The 24,421-nt window shown below is 36.3% G+C and overlaps 1 protein-coding gene across 2 annotated transcripts in view; it reads left to right on the top strand.

Moving 5' to 3' along the window:
• The window catches only part of ATG7 (autophagy related 7), a 107,399-nt gene that overhangs the window by 41,701 nt on the left and 41,277 nt on the right, over nucleotides 1-24,421 (top strand). For both annotated transcript variants that reach the window (XM_027703117.1, XM_027703118.1), the window contains one exon: nucleotides 3,298-3,420. In XM_027703117.1, the coding sequence (XP_027558918.1) occupies nucleotides 3,298-3,420 (123 nt within the window). The remainder of the gene's footprint in view (nucleotides 1-3,297; nucleotides 3,421-24,421) is intronic.

Below are 24,421 nucleotides of genomic sequence, written 5' to 3'. Positions count from 1 at the left end.
TGTGGAAGGTCACTGCCACAGAGCAGGGTGGCATGATGGAGTTGCTACTGGGAGAAAATAAATTTTTTAATCTTTCCATAACAGTAGCAGATTTGGTCATAGTGATATGTATCATTTCTACCCAACTTGAAAAAAAAAAATCTACAGTCCGCTAGGTCCAAAGATAGTATACCTGCAACTCATGGTTCCGTGATCTTATTAATATTAATACTTTAAAAGGCACTTAATGTGAGACTTCCTAGTCTCTTCCATGGTAATCACAATATAAAGGGCTCTTGGATTTAATTAAAAATCTTTCAGGTGGTTTATCCAAAAGCAGTGCTAGCCACTGTGGATGCCAGTGTGGTCATGCTGCCTGCTCTGGGTGAGCACATAGAATCTGTTCCTGGCTCTGGCAGGGAGGATGGGAAGGTTGGGCACATCTCTGAGATAAACCAGGGCAGTTCATGCAGAGCACCCTGGCACACTGAACTCATGTACTTACTGAGGAACCAATACCTGGAAATTCTCACTTCAGACCTGAGTCACAGGTTTTTTGGAAATGAGGATTAAAGCATAGTTAGCTGAGTAACAAAATCAGCCAGATTTAAAGGCTGTTTGATAAACGACTTGTATATAGTAAGGTTGCACTCAATTCCTGCCTCTGCTCATAAAATTTGCATATCCCAAGATAGTTTACATCTTTAGCAAGTTTTACCTCTGGGAAGAGACCAAAATATCTTAATGTTGTTGTCCCTGCATTTCATGGATATGCTGTAAAATTTTAAAATAAGGCTAGAGTTTATTGTGTATAGGCTGGAAATGGTTTCAGTGTGCCATGACCTATAACCTGGCCTGCATCACCAAAAATCTGCCTCCTGAGCTTTGGATTGTGGTTCCAACAAATAGCAACAGCAGCACATTGGAGAACACTGGTAGCTTTTGGGGGATATGCACAGGCAGGGCTGTGAATACATTCTAAGCTTAAAAGTTGGCATCTGCATACAGTATTTCACAAAGAGCCAGATGCAAGAGATTTCTGCACTTCAGTTGGTATATTGTAATTTTGAAACGCAGAATAGTCATTAAATGTATGTGTCTATCCACAGTGCAATTTGACTGTATTTAAGGGATAATGTTAAGAGGACACATCTCAAATGAAATGCTGATGTTGTACAGTTCTCTGTATTGCATTGTGAATGTTCAGGTTACTTTGTTTCTCTGGAATAAAAAACACAAGCAAAACACAAAGAAATGCCTCTAATAATATTTTAATATCTTTTTTTCTTTCCTTTTTTCTCTTTTGATTTCTCATGATGTTATGGGTCAATGAACAAATACACAAAACCCCACGTATGGCAAAATAAATAAATAAAGCGTGAAGAACGATTTCTGCTGACTTAGAGAACACTAAGTGCTGGTTTTATCTATTTTAGAAGCATAAAGTGTGGTCAAGAAGGTGCCACGTGTTTGCTATAGTCACCTACATCTGTCTTTTTCATAGTTGTGTTTCTGTTGTTTCTCTTTGTGTTTTTTTGAAACATAAGAATGCATTAGATAATTTTGCTGCTAAATGGACATTTTGCATGAAGATCTGAGTGAAGATCCCGGTCTGGTTTTATCAGTAAACTTACAATTCTGTCAGCTAAATATGAATATATTTTTAAATGAGTTTGAATTCCTGTAGGACTCGGTGTAAAAGCTCACTGGTAGTGTTTTGCTGAAAAATGCTATTAGGTGGTGCAAGTTTCCACAGTTTTAAGATTTATCAATGCAAAGGTTATTTGAGACAATTAGGAATTGTTAAACTAGAGAAGAATAAGATTGTTGAGAGTAAGTTGTGAAGACCAGTTGAGAAAGTGAGGGCTGTTCAGCCTGGAGAAGAGAAGGTTGTGTGGAGACCTCAGAGCACCTTCCAGTGTCTGAAGGGGCTGCAGGGAGGCCAGAGAGGGTCTGTCCATCAGGAAGTGTAGTGACAGACAAGGGGGAATGGCTTCAAACTGAAAGAGAGTAGGTTTAAATTAGATATTAGGAAGAAATACTACTCTGTGTGGGTGTTGAGGCCCTGGCACAGGTTGCCCAGAGAAGCTGTGGCTGCTCTGTCCCTGGAAGTGTCCAAGGCCAGGTTGGACAGGGCTTGGAGCAATCTGGGCTAGTGGAAGGTGTCCCTGCCCATGGCAGGGGTTTGAACAAGATGAGCTTTAAGGCCCCTTCCAACACAAGTCATTCTAGGGTTCTGTGATTTGGATGAGTTAGATGAATTCATAATGGAACTCTCATTTCCACTCTTCTGAAAAGCTTGCCTCTTCTGATCCAGGGTGATCCTGCTGATCCTTTTCCTGCCTCTCTAGCTCTGATGTCATTTATATTTCTCCTTTTTATTTAAATATTGTGTGGTTTTGAGGTCCCTACATGCATCCTGCTCTGCTACATGAACCTCTGTAGGAAAAGTTACTTTGGAGTCTGTCAAGCTCAGCTGCTTCATCTGTAAGCCTGGTGACAGCAAATCAGGGTATTAAATAATCAGTAGTAGAACCTGGAACAAAAATAGGGAAACAGCAGATACTGTGTTGCTCAATCATAAGTTCCTTCCATTTTCTGGCTACCTGCTTTCACAAAACTTGTGGAATCATCTTTATCTTTGAGATTTTTCTTCTGTTCCCTCAATCTCCATCACACTGGATTGAAATCGGCCTGGCAAATAGTTTATCTAAACTAAAGCTGTGTGAAGTAAAATTCTTCATGGTTGGGGGATTGAGATGAGCAGAAGCTAAAATCTTCCTCACAGTTCTTGTAGGAGTCTGTAAAATTCTCCAAATAAAAGATAAACTGTGAAAATTAGAGCAAAAAAATAGAGAGTGCCTTAAGATACAATAATCTCAGAACCATGAATCACTGGAGACTGGGAGGATGTTGGACTTGGACGCCGAATTGGGGAATTTTTCAGTCTGTCCCAGCATTGTTCTTTCCCTTCAACTGATACATTGGAACAGTCTTTTACTGTGTTTTGTGTAACTCAAATGCTGCTTTCATGACTTTGCAGCAAAGTGTTTCTTCTTGCCACATCATCTGTCTTGTTACAAGCTTAAAGAGATGTTTAAACCAGGAAATCTTAAACCCCACTTCTGTTCCCTCTTGCCCTCACCTTTCCTCACTTTAGGAATAGAGTTGGGGAAATTTTTACCTGCTTACAATATACAGTCATTTTCTGAACGTTAAGAAAGTTTGTGCTTTTATTTTGTGAGCAAAATATGATGACGAATCATGTTATGGGTATTATATTTTAAATACTTTTCTGTTTGTTTGTTTATTTGACAGGTCCTTGAGCAGTATGAACGAGAAGGGTTTAATTTCCTAGCTAAAGTTTTTAATTCTTCACATTCCTTCTTGGAAGATTTGACAGGTCTAACTTTATTACACCAGGAGACACAAGCTGCTGAGGTAAGAAAATATAATTTGGATTTTAAGAATTAGCCATATGATTAAATGAATCCCTGATAGAATCAAGCAGTATTATTTGATTTACTCAATGATTTGGACATTCTCTTAAATTACTCGTAATTTTTTGTGTCCTCAGTTTTCAGATACCGCTTTTAAAGGAAACAAGTGACTTGTGTTATGTGGTATAAGGAAATCAATTACCATTTTAGGTCAATTAAAATGTAATTATTATACTGCTTGAGGGATTGTACTATGGAGAAAACAATACTGTTTGTCTAGTGACAAAAGTTGGAATGTGGGAGGAAATTGGGGTATGTTTTGATCTCATGGGCAATAACACTGTCTAAAGAGTTGTGATAGCTGAGTGTGTTCCGTAAAAAATGAAACAGATATCAAAATCATAGAATGGCCTGGGTAGGAAGGGACCTTAAAGATCATCTAGTTCCAATCCCCCTGCCATGGACCTCTCACTAGATCAGGTTGCTCGGGTATCTGTTTTAATATTGTATTTTAGTAATGATTAGTGTTCCCTACTCCATTTGCCAGTGTCTATACCATTCTACATCATAATTTAATTTTGGCATAGTCATATCACATGGATGTTTCTGAAGTGATTATTGAGTTACTGCAGCCTGTGCAAATGGTGTAGCTGTTTTTTCAGCTGGAAATGGCTCAACAGTATTGCTTAATAAGGTTGGGGGGGATAATGATAACTTGGCTCTCTATTTCGTGTTTTAACCTTTTAAAATAATTGGAGCAGATGCTGGAAACATTAAACTGTAAAATACCTGATGCGTTCTTAAATCAGCCTGGTAATACCTAGAAAATATCTAAATATATATATATGAGAGGGATCCAAGAAAGGAAAAGAAACACCATTTAACACGTACCACTTATTAACAGTTAGAATAATTGTGGTCTGATTACCATGCCTGACTTTTAGGCTGCTAATGTAAAATGTAAACACAATTACAATTGCCCTAGTTAGTAATGTATTAATTTGCAGACATCAGTCAATAAATTTCTTTTGCAGTTTCAGCGTGTCCACAGGTGTTTGTTTATGAAGTTTTAGATACTTTCTACAAAATGTAGAGTCAGGTGTGAGTTTATTGCAACTTACTGAAGTTCAAAGTTTATAATAAAAACGGAATTAGTGTGCTTTCTAAAAATCTTTTGGTTCAACACTGAGGTTTATGCGATGAAATCATTACTCATATGTGGAAAAACTGACATACAAAATATTTGCAGAGCTAATGCTTTCAAATTAGCCTAACTACCATAAAACCAATTACTTTTCTTGATTGCTTCCCTGTAGTATTGGTATATTTTTGTAAAAATTAATCTGTATTATCAGGATTAACTATTTTAATAGTCTTGATAAAGTCTGTGTTTATGAAGGTTAAGGTCTGGTAGGCAGATTATCTGCAGATTCTGGAGCATGCTTGCTTGCTTCGGATTAAAAGACCTGTTCTTTCGTTACATTTTACCACTGTTGGCTCTTAAAATCAAAGAGGTTGTTTTGGGGTCTCCCACTATCCCCTCAGTACGTAATTTGGGGCAAATTTTAATTTTTTTAGGTGGACAAGAGAGTACTTTTAATATATTTTCTGCTGAATTATTCTTGTATTTTGAACTCATTTTTCTCACACTGCAGCTGGCGAGTGTGAGGTCTGCAAAATGGTTTTTCAGGTTTCTGGCTACTTTGAAGCTGCTGTTGGCAGAATATATTCTCTAAAATGGAAGCATTAGATTTGTTAAGGTTGGTGCTCCTTAGATTGGTCTGAGATATTCTTGTTACGTTCTAAAGACTGCAGCAAAAGTACTGAGAGGTTTCATAAGACATTTATGGGCTCTTTTGGTGAATAGAATATTTGATGGTTCTGTTAAGAAGTTATGTGCCTTTCAGCATGCAAACTCTTCGGAGAGATTTTATAGGTTATTGGTGGTTTTGGAGACCATAAAAACGGTTTCTAGTAACTGAAGATTTTCCTTTCCTCCTGTTTAGTAAAATTTCACCAGTGCTATTTCTGCACTGTAAAGAAAATAGACTTGTAAAGGTAAATGTCATCCAACCTTATATTTACTGCAGTAGCATCTTAATCGGGTTGTAATTCTGTATGCAAAATCACTGATATTTGACTGATAAATTTGCATCTGATAGGGAAACAACTCAATCTTGTGCTTTTTTAAAAAGGATTGCTCTTAAAATGTTGATCTATTAAGAGGATTTAATTGAATGTTTTGCTTAGAGTGTTTTGTTGTGGTCAGCAAAACTGTCGTGCTGGTCTTATGCTTCAGCATCTTAAGTGAAATCACACACTGAAACTTTTTCTTGTTTTTTATTTTAAATTCACCTAAATGCTTAGCTGCTTTCATGATGTATGTATGTAATTGCTTTGATGAGAAATTGCTTCTAAATTTGAGTTGCTTAAAAGAGATTCTGGATAAGTTATGCAAGTGCCACAGGAGTGACAGAACAGTTTTGGATGGCCTGAAGTTTCCATAAAAACTCTCCCTCCCTACATTATTAGCACCGACTGCATTTTCCCAGATGAAAGCAATACAACTTGCAGTAAGATATGGGAGACTTTTCACTTACTGAATATCTTTTTTACTTGCATTGTTCAGTTCCCTGTTCCAGGGCTGTACTGTTGACCTAAGTATTAATGCCATCTTGACATGCTTTACCTTGTCTTTTTAAAATGACTGATAAGAATATAATCCTAATTCAACATGCAACCAGAGTAGCAATCATAATACAGATTTAGTTTGTGGTTTAACTTGGATACTTATTGCAGGAATTTTAGTTAATAGAGCACTTACTTCTTTGACGTGAGATGCATCAGGAAATAATAAATGTTCCACATGACTTCCTTCATGACAATTTACTCAGTAAATAGTAATATTAGCAAGTGTTTCTATTCTATCTTGAAATGACAGTAAATTTTAGGCATCTGCTTTTTCCACATCTGGCTTTAATTTAGGTTCTATGGAACTTTTTCGATTTTTTTTTTTTTTTAATACCAGTTAGATATTTATGTACAGCTTCAGCAAGAGACTCTGATGACACACATGGCTTTGAAGGCCAATAGAAGCTGTGGGAAACTCCCATGTCAGCACTTAGGTCTTGTTTCCACTGGATACAGTTCATTTTGGGAGCTGCCCAAGCTCATGTAAAAACTGCGCTTCTGTTTTCCAGATCACTTTGTCTCCTTGCTCCTAACCTAAACTTTTAAACTTGACACTTATTCAATGTGTAGTCGAGTTTAATAGCTGGGCTTAAAATAGGGACAGCCTATGGATCCTTGAATTATTAGTGAGAAACTGGAGGTGTTGATTTGGAGACAGAACAACCAAGTGGATGATTTCCAGTTCAGAACTTGGCTGGGCTGGATTGTTGCGTATCAGTGTATCCCTAACCCAGCTGGTTTGCTCCCCACGTGTGCCAGATTTAACTCTGCAAAGGGTAATGGTGTTTGCCGGTGTGGAAAGCTCTTCAGATTCAGTCTAAAATTACAGCTTTCCTGATATTCACTCTCCTACTCTGTGTTAAAGGTTAATTTTTACTGATGTGACACTGCTGGAAGTAAAAACTAACAGAGTTATAAAGCCCATAGCCAAGATTATTCCATAGTTGTGGAAAAACCATTCCCATTTGTAAGATTTTCTAAGAAGCTTAGTTCTTGAAGGCTGCTCATTTCATTGTTGCCCTTTTCCTCCAGAAATAACTGCCACTGTTCTTCAGGACCCAATTAAAAAAAGTAACCAAGCTTATATTTACTGGGACTTATGTAAGTGCTCTTGAAATCACAAGGAGTGAAGCATCTTATTTGAAAGGGATTGTCAATACCAGAAGGAGTGATAATAGTGGTAAAGGGAAATTTTCGCATGAAATCACTGTAGTATGAGCAGTTGAATTTCTATACAACCATTTTCCAGCTATACAACCATTTTCCAGAAGCCTCATTTCTCTCTGTTCTTAGTAAGACCCAAGTGTAACTGTACCTTCTTCCTTTGGATTTCAATTCCTAAATTACTTGAGTGCTTTACTGTACTTACTGCTTTCATCAGGATGAAAGAAGATTGTAGAATATATACAAGAAATAAGATTTTCACTTTGTTTTATGATTGATTAAAACACAAGAAGGCGTAGAAGTCTTGTAATCTAAGGGGGTCATAAAGAGTTTTGGAAAAAAAAAGTCAAATCTGGACCAGAGTTCATATTTCTGACTGTGATTATAAAGGTCAGATATTGGTGCCAGCAAAATAACACATCTGGGTTATTTTGCTTTAGTAATGTTGTAATTCAAGTTTTTTGTCTCTTACAAAAAGTGGGATCCATAGTGTCTATAATTTTCTATGACAAGTTCTTGTCGTCAGTGAATGAACCCTGTTTGTTATTTGCAAAATCACTTTTCTGTGCTGGTTTACTGTATCCCAGGCTATGTTTCTTCTCCTATGCAAGGGTAGGATCAATTTAAAAAAAAAAAAGGTTTCATGCTAGTAAAATACTCAGAGCTCTTTGACTAAGAGAAAACACAGAAAACCGTTTTTTATTCTGTTTCTGCACTTACTTGACATTTGTGCCTGACCATTTTTTCAGTCATTTCTTGAGGAACAAGGCTGAGCTGTATGATAGGCATACTGGTATTAAAACTGGTATTAAAAGGGAACTTATCCTAATTTGGAAGAAATTTCAGAATTTCCAGTGTACTTTGCTATTAAAAATATCCTGTTTGTTTCTGATTCTGCATTATATTATGCAATGTATTTGATGTTGAAACAATAACATATGAATAGCCAAAAAAAATCCCAAGGAAAACAGAAAAACCCAACTGCAACAATATTGTAACAGTAAGTTCTGTAGCTTAACAGGTTTTTTCTGTTAGCCAAACAGTCTTCAGAAGTTAATTTTATTTGATGTTATGAAAACTTCCTGAAGAAATCACTACTGATGGGTAGACCAAAATTAATATTTGAGACTTTTCTGTGTCTGTGAGCTTTTTTGTTTTCATGTTTTTAATCTGGTGCATTTCAGGAGAAATTCACTTTGACAGATTCAGGCCTGCCCTGGAATTTCTTTCTGAAGAGATTAAGATATTAATTTGTTTTTTTTCAGGTTGTTTTTTTCTGTCTAAGTTTTCTCATGGTGTCGATTAGTGTCATCATATTTCTTCATTCATCAAGCAGTATTTCCCAGATCTTCAAATAATGATAAATTTTTTTCTGAAAAAGAATTCCTGTTGAACACAGTTCAAGTGAGAAATGAGTCTTGGTTACAGCAGATTTTAAAATGTGCGTAAATTTGCAGTGCCTAAAATAGATTTAGTTAGTCTGTCCTTCACACACTGTTCTGCTGAACTGATGGTATTTCTGCTCCTGACATTTTGCCAAGCGAGGTAATTGTTACATGAACACAGAACAGTTCAAACTGAGTTTTATAGCCTCTGAAGGAGCCCCAGAATGGTCTTTAAGCTGATTCCTTGTGTTGCTCTTTGAAGATTTTAGAAATACCTGTGAAGTGTTGCCTCTGTTTGGTACCAAAACATGATCTCCTTGTCTTTCCCCGATATCTTTACTGATAACTTCAATTATTATCCCTTATTATATTCAGATGCTCTTCTTAGGGCTTACATCAGCAACTGGTGTGCACAAATAGTCATTTGTTTCATGATATGTTTGAATAAATACATATTTGTCCCTTTAGGATGGGGAGGGGCATTTGCAGTCATTTTATTTTATGGGAGCCAGGAGGAAGAAGGGGGAAGGACAGTTGGTTGTAGGGTTGTATGGAAGGGAAGATGTCATGGATGAGAGCCAGCCAACCCTCTGAGCTGAGTCACATAAAACCAGGGCTTGGAGTGTCAGAGTTACAAACAGCTTTTCATCAGACAACCCTCATTATTGTTCCAATTCCGAAGGGATTTTAAGTGAGGGCAGCTATAAAAACACTACCCATACTACTAAAAATGAATAAATCTGCATTATCATAGACATCCGTTATGACGTCTCAAAAATATGAAACAACCTTATAAAATGTTTTTACTTGAAAGTTTTGACTTGTAAATGATGGCATCTTTCAATAAAAGGCACTACTGCTTACCTCCATAGATTGATAGATTTGCTAGACTAGTATAGTTATTAGTCAAATTAAATGAAACTCTGCAAATTCAAATATAAGAATCAATTCTTGAGAATTGATAGAGAAAATGCTGGTTTATTCAGTATAAAGAATTTTTTTAAATTTAAGCTGATGTTGCTGTCAAGTTGTCTTTTTTGTTTGAAATTTCAAATACATGGAAAAAATCTGACAAAACTACTAAAAGAAATAGAATAATGGCACTTAGATTGGCAACAGTTGGAGGAGTTTTTGATATTTTTCCTGTATTTAACTGTCAATTCCTGTCATAGCGCCAAAACATTGATAGGGTTTAAATCTCTATATACCATGTCACAGTAAATCTCACGTAACCATAAAATGGAAAATGCTGCTATGAATAAATTTATAATCTCATCAGTTTTTATGTGAGAGGGAAAAGCTGTGAACAAATAGCTGTACAAAGCCATCAGCCTCAGTACTACAGCACCTTTCCAGGTGCTAGGGAACTGCTGAAGCAGATATGTGTGCTTCGTGTTCTTCATGCTGCTTATGCAGCTGGTGAGCACTGGATTTTTTGTCCTCTGTCTAAACAGTATTGATCAGCAGAGCTTTGTACTGTTCAATATCAGACATTCTCTACCAATAGGGCTCAGTGTCTGTGCTTTTTGATGTTTCCTGTTTTAAGGATAACAGCTCCTCAAGTGCATTTGCAAAGGTACACTCATTTTCTTTATGAATCATCTTAATTACCCTCATTAGATCAGTATCTAAACAAGGAGTATATGCAGTGATGAAGTAATGCTTTGATTTGTGCCATGGTAGTAAATGATATTAAATTGTACTTTACTTAGAATTTTAGAGTAATTTTAGTTAATGATGAACATAGCACCCCAAAATTTGAAGTGAACTCCTATACTTAAGCTGTAAAATCTGAAATATAAACTTGCTGATGTCTTTAGAAATGAATTGTACCTCTAAGGAACTTGGTACACCTCATTACATTTCCATAAGTCAGGAGACTTACCCCCAGTTTTCACATGTGATGATCCATCATACTGAATTGACATCAGTATGACAGAACAGCTTCAATATTCTGGTATAATTTCTTTGCCAGTCTCTGACAGTGCAAGGTGATGAAGTTGTCAATGAGTTCTGTACCTGAAATGGCTCATCCATTACTAAAAATATTTGTTAAATTAGGATTATAACCTGGTGGTTTTTCTGTTTGGTTTGGTTTTGTTGTTGGGATTTGGGGTTTTTTGTGTGTGTGGGCTACCAATTCTCTTCTAGAAAGATTTTCAGACTTAATTGGAAGGAAAAATCACCAGTAAAGAAGGGAGAAGAAAAAGAATTTAGAGATGAAATTTCTTCCATTCCAATACACTTTGTCACAGTGAGGAATGAATACACTTTTCAAGAGGCATTCTGTTATTCTTCTGTGAAGAATAAGAAATTACACAACACAGACAAACATGCTGATAAACTTCGTTTTATAATTAAGAACATAAATTATACAATGTGCATCTTAGTTCAAGAGAACAGTTGCAGAGTATATGAACCCTTGTAGATCATTCAAGTCAAAAAAAAGGGAAAAGTTTGCTGTTGGACAAATTACTACCAGATGCAGGTTTCAATAAGCACATATTGTTGTAGCCTTGCCCGAAGGTGCTGTGAATGTCTTGAGGCAAATCTTCCTCAGCGTTCCCTGAACTGTTGAATGTTTGAGTGTTGAGTTACTTGTATTATGTCTGAGTGAGCTCCATCACCCCGGTTTTTATTGTGCTCAATTCATCTTATAGGCTGTTAAATGTTGTCCAAAAGTATTTAATTGTTAAAAGTGTTTGCACTCTTCTGACAATCTATATTTCCTCTGGAAATGTCTCTCAGACTTCTCTTAAGGCATTCAGAGTTGTGCAAGAGAATTCATGCAATCAATTGTCACACATACTAAGGGCATTGGTGTTTTATTATTGCCAGTATCTAATTTAGACTACCTTTCTACACAAACAGTTATGGCTTCTTTTCTAACTCTGTGAGCTTTTGTTTTTCCTGTAAATATATATATACCTAGTGAATGGTAATAAGTGAAGTTGATTGCAATGTGAAGAGTTGTTGAAAAATCATATAGATTTAGGACAGCTTTTCTCTAATGCCAGTAGTTGCTAATTCATGTGACCATCAGAGGAAATTAAGCATCACAAATTTTAATAGCAGAACATGAATTTAAGATGTACGTCTATGTGGAAATCTCATATGGAAAACCATTTGTAAACTGCTTGTCAGCTTAAATTTTTGCAATGTCTTAGGATTTCTTCCTTTATGAACTACGGCATAATTTTACCAGCATGATTGTTTAAAGATTTGCATCCATGTTGCTACAGTAATGCAAATATTGTTGGCTGAATTTTGGTTGACACTAATTTTGCAGAGATTTATAAAACAGGCAAATTTGAGTAGCCTTGAAAATTAGTACTAACCTAGCTTTTACTGGCTTGAATTTTCTTTCTGTTTGATTCTGAATATTTTCCTGGTGTTTGCACTTTAATGAACATCTCTGCAAAGTGCTGGTATTTCCTTTCCCTTACTGTATTTCAGGTTCTCTTGAAGTTTCCTTATTACAGCATCTTTTTCTTGAACGCATTATAACTTGGCTTCCAATTGAAGTCTGCCATGCAACAGAGTTGTTTTTATGAAATTGGCTAGAGTCCTGGAAAGACTACCTGATACCTTAGGAGTGATAAAAATTAATGACCAATTCCATAGTTAAACTCCAGATTTGATTCCAAGATTAGCCTATTTGTGCTTGAGAAGATAAGGATTGGTTATCTCTTATCACTTAGCAGTGACTTCTAGTTGATTTAAGGTCAAACTGGGTGGAAAATCATGTTCTTGTAAATGAAAGTTGTGTCTGACCTCATGAAGAGACATCAAAAAAGTCTACAGTGTTATGCATACAATAAAAAATTTGCCCAGAGAAAAGGGTTTAAGTTCAGAGAGCATAACATTTAAAAAAAAAGTTTTAGGATAAGCTTCTGTTTTCTTGCTCTCTCAACGTCTAAAACCCCAACTCTAGGTATTAACTAATTAACATGCTTCAAATTACTGATGAGTTGTTGCATTCTCTAGGTATTGAGTCTGGGACACTGAAACTATATTTATATTTACTATATAATATTTCATGAAGCAAGAGCTGCTTGTCAGTTACCGAGTTTGTTGTTATTTTTGTATACTTTTTGTTATTCTACAGATCTGATGATGATTTTTAGCCATTTAATTGTTACACAGCAACTTTAAAATAGTGCAGTTTTACTGGATAAGTATGAATGGGAACATGCTAGACCTTGAAATCTAACAACATACTCTTTAAATTAGGTTGAGCTGCAAGCTCTGGTAGGAAGTGAAATTCACGGTTAAGATCTGATAAGGATCAAATCACAGATCTGATTTTAAAGTCTGTGCGTAGCAGTTCTGCTGACATCTCTGTGTATGAAGATTTACATGCAGATGTCTGATTACTGAAGTGTAAAATCTCACAAAATGGCTATTTAATGGCATGTGACTGTCTAAGACAATAAGTGAATTGACTTTATTCCAGTTAAAACAAAAAATTAAATATAAAACTAGTCTAGTTGTAATGAACTTAAAGCAGTGAGATTATGGAAGTAAATTTGGAGAAATACTCTGTATGTGCAAGCACATCAGTACTTTACCATCTTAAAATAGGGGTTCTGTTTAAGTCCTTACTATACACAAAATAAACTTCTGTACTTGTAAAGTACTGACCCAAGCCTCAGACAGTGAATTGGATCCCCTGCAAGTCAAGTGTGAAATGAAGTAGGTTAATCAGTAAATACAAAAAGTACACGGTTAAGAAAAAGATATGAACTGTGATTTAGATGGAGGTAACTGCTAAGATGCTTTATTTTTTTGTAACTAAAGAAAGTAAGTCACAGAAATGGAAAAGGGATGCACAGGTGAACCTGTAAAGGATTAAGTAATCACTTTCCAGCCTCTCAAGGGGATAGGGGCTAAGAGATACAGTTTTAAAAGTCTTTATGTTGTTGAAAAGTTATTTGTCTGGTGTCTACTGAGACAATGTGCCAACAACAGCAAATCCAAAATGCAAGTTAAAAAGACAAAACTACTACTGGAAGAGAATATGAAGGCATAACAAAGCTTTTTAGAATTATTACGGTGCAACAGCTGATTTTGCTAATGTTTCTTGGTTATTAAAAAAAATCATCTAAGTTTTAATTCCCTTTGTCTTCTCACTTTGAGTAACTGCAGTATATGAATTTTGCTGGCCTATGACTCGTTCTTCCCACAATACTATTTCTTTGAAAAGCCCTTGTAAAAACATGCATTTTGTATTAGTTGACTTAGTTGGCAACTGTGTAGGCTTTTTTCTTCCTGGATGAGTGATTTATATGTACTAATCTCCAGATCTGCCTCTGCCACACATAGTGCATGTGAAAACAGTGGTGACCTGTGCTGTACCTGTGCTTGCTGTGCTCACAGTTCTGAAAGAGTGCAGTTGGCTGGGAGAGTGTGTCAAGCACCCAAACTAGTTTAATCTCTTGCTCCACAGGCAATAATCTTATATGTAACTAATTCTGATACCTTGTGCACGTTTTCAGGGACATGCAGTCTTGAAATTGAGGCTTGATTTTAAATCTTTATAATAGATTTGAAAGGATAAAGAACAAACAAGACATAAATGCAAAATAAGATGTTATTTCCGGCCTCCAAAAGAAATGTCCTTGCACGAGTTTGGTTCACTATAAGAAATATGGAAGCTAAATGACTGAGGTTCATTCTGCTGAAGAATTAAAGAGCATCTGTTGTAGCTTTTATATGTGAGTGCTGGGCAGTCTATTTTAGCTGTACCCCTGTAGGCAGCCCTGGCATTATTCTAAAGAACAACCCTGACCGTAGATTCTCTTGCTGCTTTCATAGGGCTTTGCATTTTCTCTTCTACCCCAATGGAACAGGCAAGCTCCTGTGAGAGAATTCTATCCTGAATTCTGTATCCTCTGTGAGTTTGTCCAACTGTGCCAGCACACATTCATCATAGCAGCACACGTGGATATGATATGGGCAGCATCCTCTCCAACTGTCTTTGCTTCCCCAAAGGGAGGGTGAACTGGGTCAGCCTTTGGATTGAGTCCAAACTGTAAAACACAAGCTCACATGTTTAGATGGGTAATGAAATACTTTAAACTCTGCCTGCCTTGGAATTACAAGTTCTTTGTTGGCTGGGGCTACTTATTTGATACTTCTGCTTTCTGGATTTAATCTAGAGTTTAGTATTTGGATCAAATTGTTTAATGCATTTAATATGCAATTTAATATGGTCTAATGTGTATTTAATATGTAGATTTATGCCTGCAGATTATATTTGGATTACTTAACAAAGTAAAATCTTGGTTGTAGCTGAAACATGTTGATAAAGTTCAAGCAACTGACTGAATTTCCTTTTTATACAGTGGAAATTAGAGATGGTTATGGGAGATTTGGGAAAAGAAAGTAATGCTGTTAAATATAATTTTAGTTACATTAAGGTATAAAGGTCACAAATTTTTTGCTGAGTGAGGTTGAATTCAATCAAGGTTGGTCATTTAAAAAAAAAAATACCATTTTTTGTAGTGTAGCATTAGTAACACCCTTATGTCATAGCTGGTGGAGGATGCTACAGGACTTTTCAGGACAATACTAGAAAAATGTTAGTGTATTTGGAAAACTGCTAGGATTTAAGCTTACTTATGAAAGAGAAAAATGTTGTTTTCATGAAGAAATTTCTAAATTGAAGAATGAATATTTTGACCATTGAGTCTTTTGCATTGCAAGGAGAATGATATTCCCAGTTCTAGCATCCTTCATTCTGGTTATAAAGTGGGATTTTTCTTTACTCTTTTCAGTTTAAAAGTGAAAGGAAAGAACTTAATGGCAGAGAAAATTGCCTATAGAATAGACTGCCCATTTAGAAATGTTATTTTAATATGAAGGGATGAGGTAACAGAGTAAAGCAATGACCAGCAAGCTGCAATGTTTGACTCCAACGGCAACTTCACAGTCCTGATCTTTATTGTACTTTTTTTAAAAATGGCATATCTGTTTCAGGAAGAGTATCAGGAATACTCTAATTTCATATTTAAATATGGGATCTGATTAATACTTGAGGCATGCAAGGGAGCTATAACATTAAGACTGTTGTTACTATAGTGAGGTGCTATTACAGACATCACAAGACTTGTTATACGAGGAAACATGATTTCTTTGGATTAGAGAAGTTGCCAAAGGCTTGAAGGATTTATAGGTGCTGCTGCTTTGAGTTATATATAACTTCATTATTTTTTTTTTAAACATTTAGATCTAGAATTAATGCTGATGAAATGAATTAGCAAGTTTGACAGCTTTTAATGACACCAAGCAAATGAGGAATTTCATTGGAGCATTCCTTAGCTCTCCCAATGGCTAGATAATTTACAGAAAGTCATAAATCCAGCTTTTGCACAAAGAAATGAAGCTAATATTCCTTATGAACTGAAGTGAGATGCATTAGAGTTGACATGGTCAAGGTCATTTTTCTTAAATGACTTATTATTCTTACGCAAGCGGAGGAGGAAATGATCTGTCATGTTGTGGGCATGGGACAGAAAATGATGAGAGCATCTGCAAAGATGTGAGGAGGAAGCACAGGGATGAGTGAGAGCAATGATCATGTGGGTCTGAGCAAGGCAGGAACTGAGTCCCATAAGAAACTTTGCTGTCCTGGGGCCCCCAGGGGTCGACAGGGGCTGTAGTTCCAAAGGGCTTGCTGTAATGCCAGGTGGGCTGAGTTAGTTTTAAATATTCTGAGTTTAGGAGGGGCATCAAGGAGTTTAGAAGGACAGGGATTGCAAGCCCCAGGCAAAGAGGAAGTGGGGAAATATGACTTTAGAAACAAAGGATTGAAATTGGCTTTTTTTTTCTGCAGCATCTCCAAAATTTAGTTACGGTTACTGTAATGAGAAGGGACGATGAAATACAAATGTGTAACAGCACTGGGTTGTGCTGGGCTCCTGCAGGGTCTCTTTTTATGTGAATTAGGAGTTCAGTGCGTATCACATCCATTAGATCATTTCATTAATCTCAGCTGTATAAAATTGGCAGTATTGCTTCACTAACCCAGCTCAGAGACTAGTGTGACATCCAGTAACTTTTTCTAGACTGCTGCATTCCATACTGTGAAGTCTGTAGTACTGCAGAGATGTTTCCAAATGATCATTACTTAAACAGCTGATTAATTGCAAATTATTTATTGGGTTCTTAGAGTTAGCTCAGCAGACATCATTTGCTCTTGTTACCATGATGCAGAATTAGTGGTATGGGTATTAATGTGAGTGTCAGTAAATCTGAATGAGAAATGAGCTATAACCAATGATGAAAGGCTTTTAAGTTTTGAAGTAGTCTTACAATATTTGTTTCTTACAAGCAATGCTATAAAAAGAAAATATGTAATGGCAGAAATCGTTCTTGAGTTCCCTTTGACTCTCCCTCTTTAATGGGACTCAGGAATTTAGTTATGTAAAAATATGACTAAGTCTCTTTTGCCTTTGAGGTATAGACCTGGATGAGATCCAGTATGAGATTGGATATCAGTAAATTGGAAAAGTTCTTTCCTAGTCTTTTTATCTTTGTATTTGGAACAAAACTACATCAAAAGCTGGAATGGGTTCCTCACCTAATTTTTCCATGACCGGGTGGGTTTTTTTGTCTTCAGATAGTGTCTTGATTACTAAATTAAGCACTCAGCATCAATAAATCATTCCCCCGCAGAGTAAAATCTGTAATTTTTCATATATGTTGTCTTTTATACCTTTGAAATATAGCTCTTAGGGCTGTGGAGCGAATCCCTGGGTAGATACAGCAAAGAGGGAGAGAGTAGAAAGGAATCCTGGTGCAATTGTATAGTTTGTTAGGGTGACATGCTGAACATATGGCAGAGTATTTGCAGGTGCTGTATGAACTCCTGGGAGCAGTGGCTGGTTGGGTTATGGAGTTTATGTAATGAAGAGTCAGTGTGGTTCCTGTCACAGCCCAAATGAAGGTTTTTTCAGAAGCTTAATACATGCTTTGGTGTGATACATCTGTCACACCAGTGCAGTTACACTCCCAGGAAGTGTACGGAGGTAGAGAAGCACAGAGGAGCATCATTCCTGATCCTGTATGAGCAGTGTTAAAAAACAAACCAACCCAACTTGGCGTTGGAACATGCATTCATACTGTTTAGAGGGTAAAGCAGAGTCTGCAGAGCCAACCACGTGGAAAGAGTGTTCAGGTCTGACATGTTCATGCTGCCTCACCAAGCCCGTGTTCCAAATGGCATTGGAATATATTAACTTTTAATTTCTCTTAATGTTATACAGGACATCACAGAATCAAAGTCTTAAAATGCAAACAGTCCATTTGTTCTGTATATCAGAGAGATAGGGGACAGAAGGTAAGAATGGAAATAATCTCCCACACATATTATTATGTTAGTGGAAATTAGGCAAAATCTGTTAGTCCACAAAAGCAACAGCTGGAATTTATCTTGTCGTGCGAGCCTTCAGCTAATTTTTCTCACTGTATCCTACCCAAAGGTATTTTTAAAACTGGATGAAGGCAACTCTTATTTTCTCCATTGTGCTTATATTGACACAGTCACAGATGTTATTACTATGCAAAGCACTATTATTATTTTTTTCTCTTAAGTACTTTCCCAGTTTCCCTTTCACTGTGACAATTTTTTTATTGTTGTTGGGAGATGGAACTATTTCATTCATGGGCCACAAATGTTTTAAGTATTTGAAATGTCCCATCCTTCTATTGTGCTTTTCCAGTTTACTATAAAATGCTCCAACCCTATTCAATATATTTTTGTTTAAACCTTCCATTCCTGTTATTTTTAAAATTGTGTGTGTATTGCTTTAGTTTTTCAAGATGTATCATCACTGTCATTTTAGCCATGAAATTCTGCTGTCTCAGTCACTTACTTCGATGTGATCTATTGCTTTCTTTGTATTTCACTGTATCACAGCACTTTCTCTCATCTCCTCTGTCATCCATAATTTCTCTATTTGATTCACACCTGCTTGCAGATCTACTTTGTATCCTCTGTATGTTTTATTTTAACTGGGCTTCTGCATGACTTGAAATAAAACTGTTAGTCTTTTCATCTTCCAGATTTACAAAATTATTTCATATTATTTAGTAGTAAACTCTTGGAATAAACAGTTGTAGATTCCTATTTCACTGTAATAGTAGCTGTAAGTGGGCATCAAAATGCTTCTAAACAATTTACTTTTCAGTAATTGACTTGGTTTTCTACCAGAATGTTGTAAAAAATGCTATTCATTAATGGTTCTTTCTTGCACTTCTGAGCACGTCGTCATGTTAAAAAAAAATCAGAATTTTTCTTCTGTCGTTTTTTTCTTTCACAGTAATCTTGGTCTATTATGTGGCATTTATTCTATTTATGCTTGCAAACACTTTCATTTTAAAAAACTACTGGACAACTCTATTGAATTCTATCAATAATACTGTGGTGCTGTTAACTGGTTGGTATTTAAATTTATTTTTTATTTTAATATTTAAATGTATTCTTACATTTAAAGGACTGCATTGGTATTTTATTTGTTTCTTTAGCTGCTCAGTTTGTCAGATGACAGGTATTGTGCTTGCTGGACTCAGCACCATTGCCTTGCCTCAGCATTTGCTCTGTTCTCCCTATAAACTCAATTTAGTAGTCTGGTTGATTTTCCATTCCTCTTGTACAAACACGCATCTTCCAATACTTGCATTCACATTGAGCAATAAGAAATTGTCAGTTCCTGTTTTTCTTGACTGCTAAGTATCAGGTGTAATTTAACAGTCATTTTTGGGAAGTATTCTTTCAGCCCATTGCCCATTGTCAACAACCTTCCTCAGCCGGGTGTGCCTGAGTATTATTCTAATACACAGCTCTTGCCAAGGCCTGTTACCTCCTAGATTTTGACAGTTAAGCATCAAAAGTGGTTGGGAAGTTACACTTCAAACACTAATATTCATATTAAAAAATACCTTGTTTAATCTTTTTTTTTTTCCCCTAGCTCCTTCATGCCTGAGACTAGTATTTGAGGTAATGCAATTTCCTGGAAATTTAAGGCTATCCACATAACAATACTTATGGCCTAAGATTCAGAGCATCCTCTACCTTTTCTGAAAAAATATATATTTTTTTTCAAAAATAGATATCTACCGTCATTAGTGTTGAGTTCAGACATGAGCAAGTCCATCTGTTTCTGGCCCGTACATTTTCTGGCAGGATTTTGTATAGGGCTTTCTATACTTTGTATTTGCATGTGTCTCCTAAATAATGCTGTTATTTCACCCAAATTCCATTAAAAGAGTGTGCAGCAAATGAAAAAGCTGGACTAAATCCCTTGTATTGCAGTTATGGAGTCTTTTGTATTAAAGCTGTTGTTGACCTCTTAGGTTTCATGTTCTTTAGCTACAAGCCAGAGCATGTTGACATTACTAACAATTTCCAAGTATGTTTTCACCCCACACACACGAAAAGGAGAAGGAGCCCCTTCAGGTACCATTCCATGTCCAACTCCAGTCTCTCCACAACTTTAAATGCTGAGCAGAAGAGCCAAGTAAGTGAAATACAAGGGAGAAGTTTGTCATCATTGTTCTCACCATTGACTCCAGCACATTTAAAGTCTAGTTTTTATCTCTGGCAACTGAGTATCTGTTCACAGAAAAATACTGGAAGTTCTTGGAATTACAAACATATTGAGTCATGAGCCAAATTTTCCCTGGCTAAGGAGTGACAAAAGCTGCCAGTTGATCTGAATTTTATGTGGTGTTTTTTTCTGTTGAGAACTACTGTTCACTCTGAGATCGTTAAAACTTATTGCCACTAGGATCCAATATTAGATTTTAATCATTGTTCCAGAGTTAGAATGTGAATTCTCATTATGGAACATCAATGAGTTCATAGCTGAAGTTGTTCATCTTGAAATTTTACAATTAAATTAAATTTTATCCAAGTATATTAGTAATTTTAGCAGAATGTTCTAATCCAAAATGAAATCAGATGTTCTTCATGGAAATAGGGAAGTCCAGACAATGGGTATTGTATTTAGTTTACAAGACTTGTGGGGTTTTTTTTAGTTTTATTTTCATTGTTTACATTGTAGGGAACACTCTTTGCTCATTTTAAGGAGTAAAGCTATTAGTTTAAAAACATTTTTTAAAGTTTGTATCCAAAAATATTTCTCTTGAGTTGTATAAAACATTAGGTCTTCTGGAAATTCATTGCCCTCCTGAATGGACTCCTGGTGAGTGAGGCATTTTTATGACTCCCTTAAAAAACAACTGCAAGCATTCCACAAATAAACAATACGTTGATTTGGGGGGACATTTTAATGAGTATTTTATAATTATTTGTTCTCCGATGTTTATTTCAGTATGGTATGTTTTAATTTTTAACTTAATTTTACTGAGAATTCTCTTGTAGCAGAAGAGAGAGTAGAGCTTTGGAGCAGGAACCAATGCTGTTTCAATTACCATGTGCAGATACAGGACTGAGTAGGATATTTCACTGATTTCCATGAATTCTGGAAGAAGAGCTGGAATAGTTCAGTTACATAGGCCAGCTGCTTTCTACTTCTTTTTGCATTTTGCAATTAGGGTTTTTTGCATTGGCAATTTTGATCTCATTTCCTAAATTAGTTTTTCCTTCGGTGTCTTTCATTAATAAATTTCACACGTGATTTTCTTTTGTTTTATTTTTCTTCTTTCGGGGCTGTTTTTGATGAACAGTTGACCATACAGCTACATTGGATTTGGCTCTTCCTGCCCGGGGTGTAAATTATTGCAAGTGACAATTCTTATTTTATTGGCACAATAAGCCAGTCATTCATTAAATATACACAGAGCAGCTCTTGGTACAGCAGAAACCCTGATGTTGATATTGCAGAAGAGCTTTATTTGAATTACTGAGGGTAAGAGGGACTTCACGTCATTGGATTGCTTGATGTCCCAAGGGAATAGCAGTTGCACACCCATGAAAGCTCTCCTTGTTGCTTTTGGACAAGATTTACTTTTTACTGCTCAATCTGTAAATAATCCGAGAGATCCTGTTATCACCAGAAGTACAGCTTTTTTTTTTCAGTTCATGTTCAGTAGCTGCAGGACTTTTTCTGATTTTGATTCCTGGCAATAACATTTTGTTCACCCTGAGTGAGCTCATGTGGAAGATGATAACATTTAGAACCTGAAAAATGTTGTGCAGCCAGTATGAACCCAGTTGCATGGGATTTCAGACAGACTTTTCAGCCCTAATTTCCACTCTGTCAAACCTCTGTGTGTGTTACTTAATGTTCTCAACAAGTTTTTGCTCTAGTCCTTTAATCCATTAGGTAGAAACCTTGCAGTGCTGTGCTGCCCTGGGGATGCAGCAGACCTTGTGTGGCTGGGAGCAGGAGGGGGCTTAACAAGGAGAATTGAAACACTTTCTGGATCTGCACATGAGTAGCACAAATATAAAAGTGGACCATGTTGATGTGAGTACAGAGACAGAGACTGATCAGATTTTGAAGGTCCTTTCTCCGTTAAGGGAGCCTGGCAGACTTTCAAAGGTTACTGCTGTCAGAAAATTATAAAACAGAAAAATACAGATCAAAGATACAGTGATCCTCTTCCAACTTTGCAAGAGCATAAAGACATTCTGTGAGAAACCAGATCACTTCTCGGTTCTCCAGAACAACACAGGGACAGCATCAGAAAGCAGAGCTTACAGATCTTGCTCTGATATTCAGAAGGCTCAGGAAGGGACATGGATGCTGTGGAGCAACACTACTCTTCTGGGATTTGCTCACTGTCTTACAAAGCGTGTTACAAACCTACTCACAAGGATTCCTTATTTTTTTCTCTGAATCGGTATTTCTAACTGTGACAGAGTAATTTATGTCATGGCTCAGCACTGGCTTGGCCTCAGCAGAAAGATCAAAGAAAGAAATGGATGTAAGCATCAGAGCAATAGTAAGTAGGTGTGTTCAGAAGGTGAAATGAAGCTGGTTTAGTATAAGTTCAGTCTTGACTGGACTCTATGATTTCTAATTAATTGATGAATTTTACAGAGGTTTTATTTAATTACATGAAAAACCTTTGCAAAAGATAAATATTTTTATTGTAGAGCAGCTGAGAAATTATCTTCTCTGTGTATTTCTCCACTCTGGGGTTTCTACAAAACTCACAGATGCAGAAAGGGGGTCATTGAAAAGCAGAGTCTCTTACTGCTTTAATGCTCTATTAAAAATGGTATTTGTATTTTTTAGTTGCTAAAGAATAATTTTAGTTTGGGCGATTTAGAAATACTCAACAGTTTACTGGGTATAACTGCCCTGAGTCTCAGGTGATGTTATCCCGACTCATGGAGTGTGATGCTGCCAAACAGGCAGGGGCCTGTTCCCGCTCATCCAAGGACAAGTCCAAAAACCAGTAAGTGGAGCTTACTCAAAATGGGAAACTTCACATCCTCTCTGCTGACTGGGAGATGAATCGGGGAAAACTAATGTTACTAAGCAGTGTGTCAGCAGTTCCAAGGGAATTATTGGAGTGGGGAGAAAACTTGGATGAAACTTGGGAGTCACCTGTATTAATAATACAACTCTGAAACTAAGGACCTTTTCAATTTTTAGTTGCAATAATTATATTTTCCTCAACTGCATCTTAGAACTATGAGTACTACTCTGAAATAATTTTTATATAGTTTTGAAAACTCCTTTAAAATTTTATTGTGCAACTCTCCAAATATTTCCACTCCAAAAATGCTGGCAAATAGATTTCTTGCTGCTAAACCATTCCACACTTAAGTCAAAAAAAGTGAGTGGATAAGTGAATTATCACAGAAAAAGCAGCATATTCACATTGTGTTTTCCTCCCAAGTTCTTCACAGGACAAAATGAACGTGCAGCCTCTGTTTGAAATAATTAGTTGTGGTTTACTGGGGGAATTTTCATACTTTCATGTTGTACTTGCTTTTGATCAAAATTTTCCTCCACTGCCTTGTTTAATTCTGGCCATCTGGATTAAAAGGCTCTCTTAAATACAGATTGTAACTCTCTCATTTGGAGTGCACTGCCATAAAATTCTGTCAGGTTTCCAGCTTTCTTCATTAAAGCTTTCTTTATTATGGTTTGTCATCCATTAAACGATTGTTATGCACAATGGGTACTTGATTATAATTTGCTGAAGCTGGGAATCAGTTACAGCAGTAACCCAGTTCTGTAATTAAAAGAGAACATGTTTATACCTGCTAGGATCTTCTGAGAGCTATTGAGAGTGAGGAGAAAACCCAGTTGAAAGGCAACAATTTCTGCTAATAACACATTTAAGTACTTTAATCTGACCATATTTTGTACTGTGTTGTGGAAGTGTGACTTTCTGCATAATAACTATATTTGAACCAAAATTCCTGGCTGTGACAGGGATAAAAGGGCAGTTTCATTTGTTGTAAATCTTCTCACATCTTTTATTTTTGTTTTGGGTTTAGAAAGGGATGTACATTTCTGTTACAAAAGGAGCAATCGGGGATCCTTGAATCCTCTCCAGGTTCTGTTTCTGCTCTTGTGTGTTTTTTGTTGGGGAGCTCAATCTCTCTGTTATTATTTTATCCACCTGTAAAGTTTTGAAAAATTATGAGAAAATTACTAGCTTTAAAATTATTTAAAAGTGAGGTTTTTTTCATAGCTGCTTGTGTCATTTACTTTTGTATTTTTGTTGTTGTGGAGTTGCAAGATACGTAAGTTTGTCTTGGCTGTGTAGTTGAACTGTTATGGACAAACAATAGCATGACATAGCTGATGGTGTAATTGAATCTGATTCTTA

The sequence above is a fragment of the Neopelma chrysocephalum genome, unplaced genomic scaffold, assembly GCF_003984885.1.
Source record: "Neopelma chrysocephalum unplaced genomic scaffold, ASM398488v2 Primary Assembly neopelma1_209, whole genome shotgun sequence".
NCBI lineage: Eukaryota > Metazoa > Chordata > Aves > Passeriformes > Pipridae > Neopelma > Neopelma chrysocephalum.
This window is presented reverse-complemented; position numbering and strand designations above follow the sequence as displayed.